Here is an 18,524-nt window from a genome sequence, read left to right on the forward strand (position 1 = left end):
GTGGTCCAGCAAATGTGTCCGTCCCTTGTGTACGTCCGTTGCAATGGAAATGGAATGTATCACGCTACGGGTCTTTATCGCACTCGGCAAAAAAGCCTAATTATATTGGGCAAAGCTAAATATCGCACTCGACAAAAAAATTGTTAGTAAAGATCTTTTTGCCGAGTGACACTTATCAAGTGTTCGATAGAGGCTTTGCCGAATGCTGCCACAAGATTCGGCAAAGAAAAAGCATCGTCATGGTGATCGTTAATGGTGACTTTTGCCAAGTGCCTTCCCGCAGAACACTTGGTAAAGATTTTTTTTACCTTCACCTAGGACACTTGGCAACGATTTTTTTTTAAAAAAATCTTTGTCAACTGTCTTCACCCAGGGTCTTTGTCGAGTGTCAGAGAAGAGGCACTTGATAAAGAAAATGTTTTTTAAAAAAAAACTTTGCCGAGTGTCCGACGAAGGCACTCGACAAAGATTGATGACCGTTACCTATGGTCGTCTTTACCGAGTGTCTAACACTCGACACGGATAGCCTTTTGCAAAGTGTCTTAGCTTTGCCAAGTGTTCGGCACCCGGCAAAGCTTTCTTTGCCGAGTGTGGCACTCGGCAAAGAAAGATTTGCTGAGTCCAACATTTAGCATTTGACAAAGATCTATATATATGGATAATTATACGTTTCAGGTAATACAATCAATCTAGTCTCTATATGCTGGGATAGAGTAGGAAGTTCGGTTTACATCTAATCGAGGAAAGACGATTAATCATACACTATTGTGAAAGGTGAATTCACTATTGTAAAAGGCCAACCGTACGGGCATCCATCAGAAGGACGATAGCGTGAATGATTGTGTCCAGCTACTTTGCTGGGGCACTGTCAATGGTGTCATGGTCGGAGATCATCTCGTTGGAGTCAAAAGAGGTCCAAATGGGCTTGAGTTGGCCAGATTAGGACGCGGAGGATGAGCTACCAATCTTTAATATTAACTTTCCTTTTGGCCCATCCAAGTCTGAAACATGTGCGTGACAACAACCCTGCCGTTAGATATTGGTACCCCAAAGTCCTATCTCCTGTGTCCCGATCTATCCACAATTCCTCATTATTGAATCTACCACCTGATTGGATACCAGGAGTAGATAAAACCAGAATAAATAACAAATTTGATTTGCTAATATATATTCTGACAACATCTGATTTTTTTTACCAGAAAACATTTTGTGCTGCATAAGGCCTAATGCAAGCTAGGTCTGTTAGTTTCCCGGGGAAACCTAGCTAGGAAGAATTTCTGGCCCGAATCGTTACTTAATTTATATAAGAATTTCATTGGCTAGAATATCACCCTAATTGAATGAGGTCTAAGCCTAATGCAAATAACCAATCACACTCTATATACTTTATTTACATTCTCTAAACAAATTTGGACTCCGCCAAGGCTTCCGACATAGAAGCAACTCCTTCAAACAAACCATAAGTAGCAGCGTGAGCTGGCATTGAATTTTCCGCATACGATAATGGTGAAAATCGACCAATTAAAAGCGAAGCTGTCGCAAATTCTTTGGCGCGGGATCTCGTCAAGATTACTGCAAATTGATGAAACTGTTTGGCATGCGTGCAATGTCATCAATCCACTTGCAAAGAAAAATGTCATCGGTCAGAAAGTAACTCAAAGCTAACTACTACCCTATACTCTACAGGTTATTGCGTGCCCACTTGAGGGCCAAATGGACGGCAGGACGAGAGATGCGTGTTATCCACTTATCCACATGTGCGTTTGGTTTTGAAACACACTAGAGACTCAGGAGCTCACTCTGTGAGTACTTTATAAAGACTGAGTCGATAAATCTTGAAATTGACAACCACGTTGCTTCCTACTAAAATAATAATGCCATTAAATCTTATTTTTGCCAACTACTTTCACCACCGCGCTGCAAAACCAGCGATGATGAGGTCCTCAACCGGCGGTGATCAAGTTATTGTAGTAGAGTTGTACTCCATGAATTATGAAATTCTTTGCAAGATTCTATAAGAATATCTCCAATCTAAACCATCGGACAACTGGAAAGGGGTGTTGGACCGTCCGGTGTTTACAAAATTTCAGCAAGACTATCGCTATGTATTTTGGCTATAAATCCTGGCTCCACAAATTCCAATTTTGATGATCTTGTACTACATGAAAAAATTATGAAACGGTTTTCTTTTCAGCCGTACTTTTCTGCCAGCCAACGATGTTTTTCTCTCACAATAAATTAACCAATAATAATTTCAGTCATGACTTTTCAGACCAGTGAACAGCCCTGCCCTAGAATGACCTATTTGTCCAATGCTATCTCGTTTGTCCAGTCCATTCAAAATCAAGATCCTAGGATCATTCGGTGATTCATACATTTTCTATGTTATTTGTTTTGTGGTTGGTTTCTTCTCCGGACTGAACACCGCTTGTTCTCTTGCATCCCTAGAACCTAAATAGACACGTGAATCACGTCTAAGGACACATGTTAGTCCTAGTGATTGGGCTATCTTCATAATCGCCAAAATCTCAAAAAATATGGCAAATGACCGATAATCCTTACTATCCCCTTTTTAGTGATGATGCATGATGATATAATCAAATCAAGCACACAGTGACATGATATGATGCATTATGAACAGCTTAAGACTATCTCCAACGATCGTCACCTAAAATACAAGATCCATTTATCCTTTGGGTAGCGCTATAGGTAAAAGGTTTCATACCTATTTTTAGTCTTCTCCAATAACAAGACCTAAAAGACAAAACTCTCTGCAAATAGGTCTCGAGGAGAGAGGATACCTAAATTTGGGTTATGCCTCTCTCGATACCCAAAATGAGGCTATAGGTATTGTGTTCGAGACCCATTTTGAGTTTGGGTTTTCAAATAGGTCTCCTCTTGGAGACAGCCTAAGCAACAACCACTAATTATTGTTGTTTTCGGACCGTGCTAATTATTATTTGGTGAATGACCTAGGATGCTAGATTACGCATGCATATTGTAGCTATAATAATTAGTTTCTGCAATAAAACGAAAAGTGGCGCAACGAGGAAGCTAATACATTCACCCTAAATTTAAAGGAATATATGTTTGTTTTAAGTAAAATTATTATTCTAAATTTGATGACTAAGCTTATATGAAAGAATAGCAGTATTTACAATATCAAATGTGCATCATTAGATATATTATGAAACATATTATTTTTTTTTGTAAAAAGTCATCTTTAATACGATTGATGGTAATAATATTATGTATAGGAACTTGACAAAAATTAAAGTATTTGATTTATTAAGACAAACTCAGGAGAATGAAAATATTAGTTAATTAAAAATTATATTTTTAAAAATAGTCACATCTTTCAAGTACTTACTTAATTACTTTTTTTGCGAAGTAGTTACATTATGACGACAAGACGTGAATTGAGCATCACAGCTAGCAGCGTGGCAGGCATGATTGGGATTTGAGAGTGGTTCTGGTGATGAGTCACGTCTGTTGGATTCTTAACTCGGTCAGAGTAGCCTAATTAAAGTAGTCAATTAATGACAAGGCAAAATAAGAAGATGATCGAGCAGCATCGTCATTCGGAAACGTGATTCAGGAGGAAGCTAGGATACGACGACAAGGGATCTGTGGTTGGGGGTCAGGTACTTTCAGGAGCCTAGATTTCTTAATCGCCTCATATTAATCGTGCTTTCACACGATGAATCAATAATGGTCTTGTTTCGTAGTGTACAATTACAACTCTGGTCCTATATCTCAGACCTATAGTTTGTATATGAAGACTCGTTTTTTAATCTATCTAAAATAAAAATTTAAAAGTTCAACAACCAAATAACGCACATGTATCCACGGTTCTAAATCCATAAATTATTAGATATGCAAATCCAAAAAAAAAAACTACAGAATTTAAAAGCTAGAACTCTAACTAACAGAACTTTTGTTTGGTGCGATTGACAAATCAGGGTGAAGGTGCGTGTTAGTCGTACATGTGAGTCATATGAGATCGACGCTGAAGTGGAGGGAACAAAGATAATCCTGTTTGAAAAAAAAATAGACTCAAACGATATACTCTTTCCGTTCATTTATCTCCATCGTTTTAGTCTTTCGTGCAGTGACTAAGTAGCAAAGCAAAAACATTCAGTTTGTATTTAATTATCGCAAGCTAAGCGCATATGAGTAATCACACGCAAAGAACAACCAATAAGGAGTAAAAAGGTAATAAATGCAGACAAGTGGTAGCCAATGAGCAGCACAGAGGGCAATAAATGCATGAAATTCCAAGCTAATATGATGGAGATTTTTGAATAATTTTTTTGGGGCCTGTTTAGATTTGAAATTTTTTGGTCCAAAAAGAAAATTTTTTGTGGAATTGGGGCCTAAGAACTAAACGGGGCCAAAAAATTTTGAGGCTAAAATTTTGGGCTGCAACTGTGCACGCACTCCCATGAAAACCCACCAATGACAACATGCAGCTCAAGTTGTCATTGGTGGGCTTTCATGGGAGTGCGTGCACAGTTGCAGTCCAAAATTTTGGCCCTAAAATTTTTAGCCCCATTTAGTTTTTAGGCCCCAATCCCACAAAAAATTTTCTCTTTAGCCAAAAAATTTCAAATCTAAACAGGCCCTTGGTTAGATGGAGATAAATGAATGAAGAGTTTATTTACCTCAATTAACTAATAAAAGTTCCGGCCTACACTCATGGAAAGCAAGGATATCATTATTTATTTCCCTCAATTAACTAATAAAAGTTCCTTAATTTTATTAATCATGTTGATGACATCGTCTATCACTGCTTAAAAACCGATAATCCCTACCATTGCTATCGTGTGTGAATCGGCAATGATATTGCTTCATTACTAGATCAATGATTAGGGGGCCTATTAACCTAACAGTTAAGCCCCCTGCCACTATCGAGTTAAGCCATTGTCCATCTGTGGTAGTTGACTATTGTTTTTGAGCTATAAATTAATAGTGATAAAGGCTATATCATTGCTTGTTTAGAACACAACCTTGCAGTGATATTGTTGGGTTGTGGTTTAACCTAGCAGTAGCATCGCAACATTATTGCCAGGTTGTATATCAACTTACCACCATCATTGTTTTGGCACCATTGGATCCACCTACCACCGATTACTAACTCTGTTCTCCATCGTTAGATCAGCTGCCACCATTGCATCTTTATATAAATCATAACTGGACATGCATATCGTCACACATGAACAACTGAGGTTATTGTAGTCCCACACGGATCCATTAGCACACATCCATTATTTCAACATTTGTAGTCTCAAAATGTGCTCTTTGTAGGAGCTAGAAAGCCCTCCCAATACACCTTCACTTCGTAGTCAAGATGGTGTGCAAGAGGTGATACAGGAAGGTTCATGCAAACAAAGTCATGTGGACTGGGCAGAGGCATTGGCCCATCATTGTTTGGAGCCCTAGTGACCCCCTTGCAAGTTTTTGGCACCTTCAAGACCCCACTTGGGTACTATTGTGAGGTATTCATTCGAATAATGTTACCTTAACATAGTACAAAACATATACTCTACGATGAGAGTTACAACATGTGTGTAGGATTTGATGCTAATATTGTTCTAGACAAATCATGCATGGATTTTATTCTATAAAAAAGTCTTTGTTATCATATATGTAATTTTTCTAAGGTCTTAGTATCAACCCATTGATGAATTGACAAAGGTCTTGCAGGTCCAGCTGAACAAATCATCCATGCTTCTACCCTACAACACATGTATATGTGTCCCTAACTTATATTTTTATTACATTTTGGCAACCCATAAGATAACTAATTTGCATTGATGGGTGAAAGGTCTAAATGGCTAGAGAGGGAGTGAATAGCCTATTTAAAAAATTTACAAACTTTACTAAGCAAGTGAGTTAGTAAAACAAATAGCCCAAGCAATTCTAGCAATAGCTCAATTAAGCTATGCAAACCACCAAAACAATTTAGTACAAGGCTAAACACTAAACCACAACAACAAGAGAAGGCTATACAAGCTAAACAACTAGCAAGGTTAGCAAGTAAGTAAAAGAGTGAAGTGTGATTGTTATACCAACATTATAGAGAAGAGATATATGCAACCAACCACAAACACAATAGAGAATCCTCGACATGAGATGACACACGATTTTTACCGAGGTTCACTTGCTTCCCGACAAACTAGTCCTCGTTGTGGCGATACACCCACTTGATGGATCACGAGCTAATTGGTGATACAAAGCCAAACTCTCAGCACGTGCCGCACATCTACTCATAAGATGGGGATCCTCCAAGCCATGAACAATCCATTAGAATATCCAATTGCGATCTCCCGTGGGTAAGGCTCAAGAACCCCTCACAAATCACTTGGTGAGGCTTGAAACAATCTCCAATCATGAGCTCAACACCTCCACTGCTCCAAACCATCTAGGGCGCCGGGAAACACCCAAGAGTAATAAGAAATCTGCAGCAAACTCAAGGATCAAGTGCCACTAGATGCAACTCACTAAGCAATGCACTTGAATCTCACTCAATCTCACTAGGATTGACAATCAAGTAAGAAGAAGAGTGGAGGGAGTGTTCTCTAGCTCAAAGTATGCCTCAAGTATTCAAAAGTGCAAGAGAGAACCCCCCAAGGCCGACCACCTTCTATTTAAAAGCCCCTCACACAAATAGAGTCGTTGGCTCTTTTAGTGGACAAAAGTCGGGAGCACCAGACGCATAAAAGGTGAGCCACCAGACGCTAGAACCCTGTGTTCAGTGCTCAGGCAACAGCAACATGTCAACTAATTGCCTCTCTTTCTCTCATTCAGTTGCTTATAGCATGTAGGTCAGTGAAAGGATCTAATTGGCCTAGGGGGTGAATAGGCATATCTTAAAAACCTAAAACTCAAAAACTCAAGTTACAGAAGTTAAATACCTGTCGGTACCACCGACAGTTTGGGCTGGTACTACAGGTGTAAGACAGCCAGTACTACCGACGCAAACTGCTAGAACTACCGACGCCCTAAGAAGGCTACGAAATCAGAGTATATTGAGTTTTGATTTCAGATCTGAGAGTTACCCCACTCTCCTAGATGTAGAAGAGGATGATGTTGAAGTTCTCTTGGCTTGGTTCTTCTCCAAAAGGTAGATCGGCCCTTGTTCACCTAAGAAAGGGGATAGAGAGGAAGAACACGAAGCACACAAAGAGCAAGGGTAGTCGAAGCTACCACCAAGCAAGACAAGATATTATCTTTTTCCCGAGGTTCGGTAATCCCCACTAAGGAGTTCCTATGTCCCCATTGTTAAGGTGACCACGAAGGTCTAACTACTTAGGTCTCCTCCCTCAAGCAACCACAAAAGGTTAGCTCAAGATTTCCACTAAAAATAAAAGGGTGATACAAACACTTTGGGGTGCCCTTACAAGTGAATCAACACGTGCAACCACGAAGAACGCCTAGCCGGCTAGGGTTCCAAGAATCCAAGAGTAACAAATGCAAACCAACCGGCAAGGTGAAGAAACCGAGTGCTCAAGTCGCGAATCGAAGCTCCCAACTCTCTAATCTCACTTCTCTAGCTCGAATCTCTCAAGGATTGAAGCCTAGGAGCAAAGAGGGAGAGAGAGTGAGTGAGTCAAAGCTTGGAGACTGTTTTCTCAGATATGGAGTCGAAGCAAAATGAAGAGATAATGGTTAGAAATGAGGGAAGAGCTATTTATACATGTATTCTGAACATCTGTCGGTACCATCGGTACCACCGGCTACCTTAGATCTGACCGTTAGAAGGCTCTAGAATGCGTGAGAAATAACCCTACCGGTACCACTGGGCTTGTGCCGGTACTACCGACCATCGCCGGTACCACCAGTGGATGGCCGGTACCACTGGCAGTTCAAATCTGCGCAATCAGAGTTGGCACAAATTTGACCTGCCGGTACTACCGGCCTAAGCCCGGTACCACCGACAGTACAAATTCTCGCAGATTCTAGAGTGGCCACTGAGCAAGGCTTTGACTTGCCGGTACAAATACCCCCCTATCATCCCTTATAGTATAGACACGCCTACCATTGCATCGTTGCTCACGAATTATGTATCCCTATCTTGTTACTCTATACTCCCACAATGGTTACCCACCGAGCAGCAAACACGCCACTGCTATTATGGCCTATGGGCCACCAATAGGCTATACTACCACATCGATGCCAGGATGCCCAAGATCTACTACAAGACTAGTAAAATGTGATGGATAGTGCATGCACATCCGTTTGTCATCTCTTAAGATCCAATCCATCACAAGATGTTAAAATCTAGCACTGTACTAGATCCCAATCATAGTCAAGTCTTCAGTGAGCAAAAATATACACAATATTGCATATATTGATTCAAATTAGCTCTTTACTTCTAGTCTTCCAATGAAAATCATGTTGATAATTTGGCCATGCTTAATTATTGATTATAATATGTTTTCTTTCTCCTCGATTACGAGCTAATTTGAGGTACAAACGAGCCGAATCGGACGTTTAACTTTTTTATTACTTATTAGGATACCCAGAACGACATGCACGAACCATTATTACTAGACTTTAACCGTTTTATTGTGCCTATCAAATTCCAATAAAAAGGTGGCTAATAAATCAATATATTTTTAGTTACCTTAGGACTGAAGATAAACTGTCTTAACACGATCATATTTACCATGATCAAAGAGAATATTTAGAGAAATAGATGGAATAATGTGGTTGATAAATCAGAAAGATCTCGTACATGTATATTAAAAAACTTAGGGTGAAGTAAATAGCAAAATAATAAAATGACATCTCGTTTCCAACCTTCGTCCCCCTAAAGACGACATCAAGGTGGGTCTGGATCCGAAACCCGTGGGTTCCAAAGCAAGTCCAGATTTCTCTCTGCGGGTTTGCGGGTTGGGTACCTGAAACGGGCCAGGGTGGAGGTGGGTTTTAACTCTTCGCACGGGTGCTCGTCGGGGACCCGAAATGTAAGCCATCTAGTGCAAAAAGGCCCCCAGGTGCGGCCCATTGACCTGTAACCCTAGTATATGTAAAAAAAAGCCCACCAAGCGCGGCCCACTGACTACTCTTCTCCCCCCTCTTACCCTCACGTGCCGCAGCCGCACGCCCGTATCCCGCTCCCGCACAGGCGCCGCCGCCCGTCGCAGTGCCGCACCCCGCACCCGCACAGGAGCCGCCGTGCCTGCGGCTCTCCGCCCTCTCTGTCTGCGACGACTGGGTGGACTACCGCCGCCGCCCTACCTCAGGTGGTGAGGCCTTTGCCTACCTCTTCGCCGGCGATGAGCGCTGTATTCCCACCCCCTTTTCTCTTTCCTGTCTGCTGTGCGAAACCGAGTTTTCGATCTAAATTTGAGTGCTCAAACTGTACCCGACTATTTGGTTATTTGATGCCTACTAACTTCTAACTTTGTGCAAAATTTATTGGGTGTATATGTTTACACCCATGTCCCTTTACTATCCGCACCTGATTTGATGCCTAATAACTTCCTAACTTTTTGCAAAAAAATATTGGGTGTACACCCATGTCCCTTTACTAGATCCGCCCCTGCTCGGATGCCAAGTTGCTGAACCGGGGAATCAAGGACATCGTCAGGAGCATCTGCTACGTGAACGGAGGGTTAGTTGTTTTTCAGTCCTTTTCCCTGCTTGTTCAGCTTGGTCACTTGTAATTGCCTAGTTGGTAATGCATAGTAAGTCCCAATGACGATAGGGCAGTTCAGTTCATGGCAATAAGCAGATGGCATACTAAGATTTTGGGTATCTTCATCTTTTAGGAAACACATTATTGCCATTGAATCAGCAAATCATCCTAGCTAGCTTCTCCTTGTGGGGTTCGACAGGACTGTCTTGTTGTCATTGATCTGCTTGTTGATTGCCTTGGTGGGGTGGTTTCTAGCATGAGCGTGCTTGTCGATTGACTTGGTGGGGTGATTTCTAGCATGAGTGTGATGGAGAGGAGAGGAAGTGATGTCCCTGTGACTCTGTTTGTATGATCGTCCATTCGCATCCGCATCCTTTTCTGTGACGGGTAGTTCAGTCCATCCCTTTCATTGCAGATCCCTTTGCTGGGTGGATATGAATTCATTCATGTGCCAAACAAACTTGGAGATAAAAATGTCGAATTTATGTTGAGATAATTTGTTTAGAAGGAATTTATTTGTGTGTTTTTCATCTGGCTCACTGCAGATCTCTTGCTTCATGGATGAATTGGGACAGGTTTATCAGTAGCAATCCATTCATGTGCCAATTTGGGGTTAGACTGAATTTCGAAATAAGCAGCTTGTCTCATGTTGTATCTGTAGCTGTCTTGCTTCTTAGGGTGGTATGGGGGTGGGGGTGGGGGGGGGGGGGGACAGTTTCTGGTGTTATACTTTGTTCAGAAGTAAATGTGTATTCCTGTTTTTGTCATGTGTCTGTTAACTTCTCCATTTCTTTACACTTAAGATATCTGCTCAGATCATTTGACATTAAACTGTGATGGTTTACTTAAAAAAAATGCTTGTATCTTGTGTTTCATACACCTGTTCTTCTCTTCTTTACACTTAGATATGGATTCAGTTGAACTACAATCAAATTGTGATGGTATACCTCGCTACTATAAACAAATGTTTGTTTCCGTATGTTTCATGCTCCTGTTAGCACTTCTCCTTTTGAGTTACTGCTGTGAATTCAGTTGACTTAATATCAAATTGTGATTTTATATTTCATTCAAAATAGATGCTAAGTATGTTTCATGCATCTGTTAGCTCTCTTTTTTCATACATCTAAGATATGAATTCAGTCGAGTTAACATGAGATTGTGATGCTATACTTCATCAATCCAAAAATAAATGTTTGTTTCTGTATGTTTCATGCCTTTGTTAGCTCTTCTCTCGTTTACACTTCAGATATCAATTTAGTTTTGTTAGCTCTTTTACACTTCAGCTATAAATGTTTATTAAAAGAATCAATCTGAGGCGTTGGTCTTTGACATTCCTTCTTGTTGATATTCCAGGAAAATGTCAACGAATCCTGATGAGCCTAAGAGTCGTGCCCGGACAGACTTTTTGCTCAACAATGAATCAGAGGTTCAGAAGTTTTGGGATGAGAACAAGGTTTTTGAGGCTGATCCTGGCAATGAGCCTCCAAGCCCTGGGGAAAAATTCTTTGGGAACTTTCCATACCCTTACATGAATGGCTTGCTGCATCTGGGCCATGCCTTCTCGTTGTCCAAGCTTGAGTTCGGTGCTGCATACCACAGGCTTCGTGGCTCCAATGTCCTTTTGCCCTTTGGTTTCCACTGCACTGGAATGCCCATCAAGGCCTCAGCTGATAAGCTTGCTAGGGAAATCCAACAATATGGATATCCTCCGGTGTTTCCTGTGGCAGAGGATTCTGGTGCTGCAGTAGCAGATGCTACCCAAGCTGACCAGGCTGATGTTGTTGCCCCGGATAAGTTTAAGGGGAAGAAGTCCAAGGCTACTGCAAAGGCTGGCGCACAAAAGTACCAGTGGGAGATCATGAAGAGCTTTGGTCTAGATGATGAAGAAATTGCCAGATTTCAAGATCCTTATCACTGGTTGACTCACTTCCCTCCATTGGCAAAGGAGGTTCTCAAGAAATTTGGCTTGGGTTGTGACTGGAGGAGGTCATTCATAACTACTGACATGAACCCATACTATGATGCTTTTGTTAAGTGGCAGATGAGGAAGCTGAAGAAATTGGGCAAGGTTGTTAAAGACATGAGGTACACGATCTACTCTCCGTTGGATGGCCAACCTTGTGCTGATCATGATAGGGCAACAGGTGAAGGTGTGCAGCCACAAGAATACGTCTTGATTAAAATGGAGGTGATATCACCTTTTCCTCCCAAGCTGAAGGCATTGGAAGGGAGGAAGGTATATTTGGCAGCTGCTACGCTAAGACCTGAGACGATGTATGGACAGACAAATTGCTGGGTCCTTCCTGATGGAATGTATGGTGCTTTTGAGATCAATGACACTGATGTCTTCATACTTACAGCCAGGTCTGCTCTTAATCTTGCATACCAACACCTATCCAGGGTCCCTGAAAAACCAACCTGCTTATGTGAACTGTCTGGCAATGATTTGATTGGTTTGCCACTGAAATCTCCTCTTGCCTTCAATGACACCATATATGCTCTTCCAATGCTCACGGTCTTGACTGACAAAGGTACTGGCATTGTGACTAGTGTTCCAAGTGATTCACCTGATGATTTCATGGCGCTGCAAGATTTAGTCACAAAGCCAGCCTTGAGAGCAAAGTATGGAGTGAAAGATGAGTGGGTTCTTCCTTATGAGATTATACCAATAATCCACATTCCTGAATTTGGAGACAAGTCAGCAGAGAAGGTTTGCCATGATCTTAAGATTAAAAGCCAGAACGACAAGGAGAAGCTTGCTGAAGCAAAAAGAATGACGTATCTGAAGGGATTTACTGATGGAACAATGATTGTAGGTGAGTTCAGTGGTAGAAAGGTTCAAGAAGCAAAGCCGCTGATTAAAAGCAAGCTTTTGGAAGAAGGCACAGCAGTGCTATATAGTGAGCCAGAGAAGAAGGTCATGTCTAGATCTGGTGATGAATGTGTTGTTGCCCTCACTGATCAGTGGTACATAACTTATGGTGAGGCTGAATGGAAGCAGAAGGCAGCCAAATGTTTGGACCGCATGAATACATTCTCAACTGAAACCCGTAATGGTTTTGAGCACACATTGGGCTGGCTGAACCAGTGGGCTTGTTCGCGTTCTTTTGGCCTTGGTACTCGAATCCCATGGGATGAGCAGTTCCTTGTAGAATCTCTTTCTGATTCAACCCTATACATGGCTTACTATACAATTGCACATCATTTGCAAAATGGTAATATGTATGGGAAAGAAATATCTTCAGTAAGGCCAGAAGAAATGACAGATGAAGTCTGGGATTTTGTGTTTTGTGATGGTCCAGCACCAAAAAGTGACATCCCTGCTGCTCTGTTGAACAAAATGAAGCAGGAATTTGAGTACTGGTACCCGTTTGATATCCGTGTGTCTGGTAAAGACCTTATTCAGAACCATCTGACATTCTGCATATATAATCATACAGCACTTCTTCCTGAACACCATTGGCCTCTTGGTTTTCGCTGCAATGGGCATCTTATGCTTAATTCTGAAAAAATGTCCAAGTCAACAGGGAATTTCTTAACTCTCGAAGATGCCATCAAAAAGTATTCTTCTGATGCCACTAGATTTGCCCTTGCTGATGCTGGTGATGGTATGGATGACGCAAACTTTGTCACTGACATTGCAAATTCTGCTGTGCTGAGGCTTACAAAAGAAATTTCATGGATGGAAGAGGTTACAGCTGCTGAATCTAAATTAAGAACTGGGCCGCCCACTACATATGCTGACCGTGTGTTTGCAAACGAGATGAACATTGCAATCAAAGAAACTGAGAAGAGCTACGATGCTTTCATGTTCAAGGAGGCCCTGACGTCTGGGTTCTATGACCTCCAATCGGCTAGAGATGAGTACAGGCTCTCTTGTGGCGCAGCAGGCATGAACCGGGATCTGTTGTGGCGATTTATGGATGTCCAGACCAGGCTTATCACCCCCTTTTGCCCACACTATGCTGAGCACATTTGGCAGAAGATCATGAAGAAAGAAGGCTTTGCAATAAAAGCTGGCTGGCCAGTTGCAGACACCCCAGATCCTACACTGAGAATTGCAAATAAATACTTGCAGGATTCCATAGTTTCGTTCAGGAAGCTGCTTCAGAAGCAAGAGTCTGGTTCCAAGAAGCCTAAGAAGGGAGCTGCACCAGCACCTCCATCCGAGAAAAAGAAGATGAGCATTGGCCTTATATATGTGGACGAGCACTACACTGGCTGGAAAGAGCAGTGCTTGAGGGTGCTGCAGTCCAAGTTCGACAGCCAAAGTCGCTCCTTCGCACCTGATAAGGAAATAGCAGAAGCTCTGAAGGAGTGTCCCATCGGGCAGGAAATGAACTTGAAGCAAGTTCTGAAGCTGTGCATGCCCTTCATCAAGGATAAGAAAGACGAGGCAAAGGAGGTTGGTCCGCAGGCGCTGGACTTGAAGCTTCCGTTCAGTGAGATGGATGTTCTCCAGGAGAACTTGGAGCTGATCAAGAGGCAGCTTGGCCTTGAGCAAGTCGAGGTGCTCTCGGCGTCCAACGAAGCTGCTCGTGCTAAAGCTGGTGAGCATGCTTCGCTGCTGGAGGAAAAGCCACCATCACCTGGTGTCCCCATCGCCATCTTCCTCAGCAAACAGAGCTGAAAGACTGCTTGCACCGTTGCTAATAGTCTGAGCATATGGCCCTTTTCTTGTTCATTTTGCCGCACATTTAAGAGTCGAATGTTAAAGATTGAGCTCTTACAGTAGCATTTTGTTTTGGTGAAACCAGCTTCGTGTCTGTCAACAGAGTATGCTGTCCTTCGGTTTTGTGAAACCAGTTTCGTTTTTCTGTCAACAGCGAATGTTATGCTTTTGGTCTGGGGAAACCAGTTTCGTTAATGTCAACACAGTATGTTAATGCGATGCGGCTTTACATCGTTCTGTTCTGGTGTATTCATTTCTGTGATTAGATTATGTGCAGAAATAGACGTGAAAGCTCATGATGATTACATGCTGAGTATCATCGTGTCTGTCAACAGCGTATGTTGTGCTTTGGTCTGGGGAAACCAGTTTTGTTATTGTCAACACAGTTACATCGTTCTGTTCTGGTGTATTCACTTGTATGACTAGATTGTGTGCAGGAATAGAGGCGGCTCATGATGATTACATGTTGAGTAAAAAGATACAATTCCTTTGTTGCTTGCTATAGCCAACCGCATCTGACATCCTCTTGGATACACACTAGCACTAGTATTTATCTACTTTGATAGCATGTGCTTCGATTCCACCAGTATATGTGTGTGCGACGGAGGAGCTGGAGCAGATGCTCCGACTGCTAATTCTGCAAACTTGTGTTAAGACAACCCGAGCACAACCCGAGATTGACTTAACTGACCCTCCCTTCGTCAGTTAATATAGCGTAGCATATTGAAGTGAAAAATTATACCTAAATGCAAAGGATTTGAAGAAATAGCCGAGCAAATTTGATGGGTACATCACCTATCCGTCATTCAATATAGGATATGACAGACAAGGGATCTGGGGTTGGTTGGTTGGTCAGGTACTTCTCAGGAGCCTAGATTTCTTAATTGCCTGACATTAATCGTGCTTTCACACGATGTAATCAATAGTTTGTGATATGAAGACTCGTTTTTTAATCTATCTAAAATAAAAATAAAAAAGTTCAACAACCAAATAACGCACATGTATCCACGGTTCTAATAAATCCATAAATTATTAGATATCCAAATCAAAAGAAAACTATAGAATTTTGAAAGCTAGAACTCTAACTAACAGAACTTTTGTTTTGGTGTGATTGACAAATCAAAGAGGGTGAATGTGTGTTAGTCGTACATGTGAGTCATATGAGATCGACGCTGAAGTGGAGGGAAAAAAGATAATCCTGTTTGAAAAAAGTTACCCTCAAATGATGCACTACAGAACAGATAATACCTTCCTGCCTACAGTACTGAAATTATTATTTCTTTCCCTCCATTAACTAATAAAAGTTCCTTACTCTTATTAATCACATTGATGACATCGTCTATCACTACTTAAAAACCGATAGACCCTATTGGACTGTTGCTACCAAATGTACGTGAATCGGCAGTGATATTGTTTCATAACTAGATCAATGTTTAGGGCCCTATTAACCTAACTGTTAAGCCCCCTACCACTATCGGGTTGAGGCACAGTCCATCTGTGATAGTTGACTATTGTTTCTGAGCTATAAATTAAAAGTGATAGTGGGTATATCATTGCTTGTTTAGAACAAAACCTAGCAGTGATACTGTTGGGTTGTGGTTTAACCTGACAGCAACATCACAACATTATTGTCAGGTTGTATATTGACCTACCACCATCACTATTATGGCGCCGTTGGATCCACCTGCCACCGGTTACTAACTCTATTCTCTACCGTCAGATCTAGCTACCACCTCTTATTGTAGTCCCACACCGATCCATTAGCACACACCCATTGTTTCACCATTTGTAGTCTCAAGATGCGCTCTTTGTAAAAGCTAGAAAGCCCTCCCAATACACCTCACTTCGTAGTCAAGATGGTGCATAAGAGGTGATAGAGGAAGGTTCGTGAAGACAAAGCCATGCTGAATCTGAGGCACACTGCTTTTAATAGTGTGACCTGGTTGGTTCTTGGGTCGTGTGGACTGGGCAGATGCATTGACCCCCTTGCAAGTTTTTTGCACCTTCAAAAACCCCACGTTGGTACTAGAAGAAGGTTTGTGAGGTGTTCATTCAAATAATGTCACCTTAACATAGTACAAAACATACAAAACACATATTCTACGATGGGGGGTTATAATGTGTTTGTAGGTTTTGTGCTAACATTGTTCTAGACAAACCATGTATGTAATTTTTTTCTATAAAAAGGTCTTTGTTATTATATATGTAGTTTTTCTAAGGTCTTAGTCTCAACCGATTGATGAATTGACAAAGGCCTTGCTCGTCTAACCGGACAAATCATCCATACTTCTACCCTACAACACACATATGTGTGTCCCTAACTTATACTTCATTCTATTTGGCAACCCTTAAGACAACGAATTTGCATTGATGTGTGTTCTAAAAATGCAGTTATCATTTTGTCCTTCTTGAGACAAATACATTCACTGTTTTGAATAAAAAAAAGAGAGAATAGGTGCATAGCCAACCCTTGATAGACATATATGTAAAACAAACACAACACTCTGTTTCTTATATATTGGGTTTTTATATTAGATAAGCTTCAATCTAAATATATTCACTCTAGTTCATGCCACGAAGGGCCTATGACAAGTACTGCAAAAAAGCAAGAAGCATGGATCTTTTTGGACATTTAGATTCACTATAATGAGGCCAATTTGATTGCAAGGCACCTTTTGCCAACGATCATCGTAGGTTCTATGTCATGCATTACATGCGTACCTTTATCGAAGACAAATAATTCGGTATACATGACTCAGGTTCACATATCTGGTCAATTGATGAATTAACTCAATACATGCCTTAACTCTGTTTCATACATTTTTGGTTTTCTCACTTTGTGTTAGAGAAAGTAAAGCCCTGTACCCTAGAGTTGCGTTGACTCACACCAAGATATTTATGCTTCAAGAATAACTTGGTTTTATTTTGGATCAAGTCGTGAATATGGATGGAGAGCACTGCGTTATCTAATCAAGGTGCAACTCCTGTTCGTCTTGTAGCACTGGTAATCACATATCATGCATATTTTTGTTTTAGCTTTTGTTTTTATAGACTTGTGGAGATTTGATGTATGGCCTTGAGGATTGAATTTGATGCATATATTTTAACAGATTGTGGAGGTTGTGCGCTCGATGTACGATTACATTGCTGATTAATTATTGTGCTGTACTTAAATTAATATATTGTGAAAATACATTATCCTCGGTGACCTTAGACAAACCGTTGGTGATAAGGTCCTTCGACAATGATGAGTTGCCCATCACCACTAGTGCAGCGTTTGAACTGACAGTGACGAAGAGCTCATCACCGTCGAATCAAATGCCACACCGGTAGTGATGAGTTCTTTATCATGACCGGACCAAAGGTGTTGAGCTAACAATGATGAAGAGCTCATCACCGCCGGAGAATATGTCGGACCGACAATGATAAGAGCTCATTAGAATACGTACCCTTGATGGATACAATCTTGAATAGAACACTTGACAAGATGAGCAATATCTATAAAATTATATTATCATAAACATAAATGTTTTAATAAATTATGAAACTTTTTCCCCTTTTACTAGCGAGCATGCTTGTGCGTAGCAACTCACTATGGAGCATGTAACTTGTGTGAACATCTTGGAATCAGACCGTGTATCATTATTAGACGTGTAGCTATTTTCATATTAGCACAATTCATGAGTTTGCATCACCGTATAGGGTAGTAAACCAATTAGGTCTCTTGTAAAACTGGGCAAGACTCTTATGCTCGAGTGAGTGGAGGGATGGCCGGACCGGTGGAGAGTGTTGATGGACGTAAATTTAAAGGAGAGAATTTTTCTCTTTTTCATATTCGATATAGGTATATAGAAACTTAGAAAGGGTGACTCTAGGTCATGCTTTGGAATGAAAAGAAGTTATGTTGTCAAAGAAAAACCGTTTGACTAACAAAAATCCTACTGTGGCTATAGTTGTGATGACTAGATGAAGTGCACAAATTGCAACAGGCGTGAGTGCAGTGTGGTACCTCTGTGACCACAAAATCCTTGCTAGCATAATTACCTTATACAGAGCTAATCCGTTTTCATATTGTACCACTAATATTAAGCTTTTCAGCACGTGCTATATTTTCCCTAGCTATGCATGTTGCTTTCAAGCCCACTAGTTGAAATTTTATATTCAACACTCCAATGATGATCGCAAAGGCACAACACAACAATGTCT

General features: G+C 41.1%; 1 protein-coding gene across 5 annotated transcripts; it reads left to right on the forward strand.

Annotated features, from left to right (window-relative positions):
• LOC8084035 (leucine--tRNA ligase, cytoplasmic) lies at positions 9,092 to 14,555 on the forward strand. Of its 5 annotated transcripts, none has more exons than XM_021462797.1 (3): positions 9,092 to 9,251; positions 9,543 to 9,622; positions 11,000 to 14,555. In XM_021462797.1, the coding sequence occupies exon 3, from the start codon at positions 11,004 to 11,006 to the stop codon at positions 14,274 to 14,276; it is 3,273 nt and encodes a 1,090-aa protein (XP_021318472.1). In that variant the 5' UTR covers positions 9,092 to 9,251; positions 9,543 to 9,622; positions 11,000 to 11,003; the 3' UTR covers positions 14,277 to 14,555. The 5 variants fall into 5 exon arrangements, with proteins under 5 accessions (XP_021318472.1, XP_021318465.1, XP_002465420.1 ...); XM_021462790.1 differs by having other exon boundaries at positions 9,094 to 9,293; XM_002465375.2 differs by having other exon boundaries at positions 9,094 to 9,254.

This window comes from Sorghum bicolor, chromosome 1, assembly GCF_000003195.3.
Source record: "Sorghum bicolor cultivar BTx623 chromosome 1, Sorghum_bicolor_NCBIv3, whole genome shotgun sequence".
NCBI lineage: Eukaryota > Viridiplantae > Streptophyta > Magnoliopsida > Poales > Poaceae > Sorghum > Sorghum bicolor.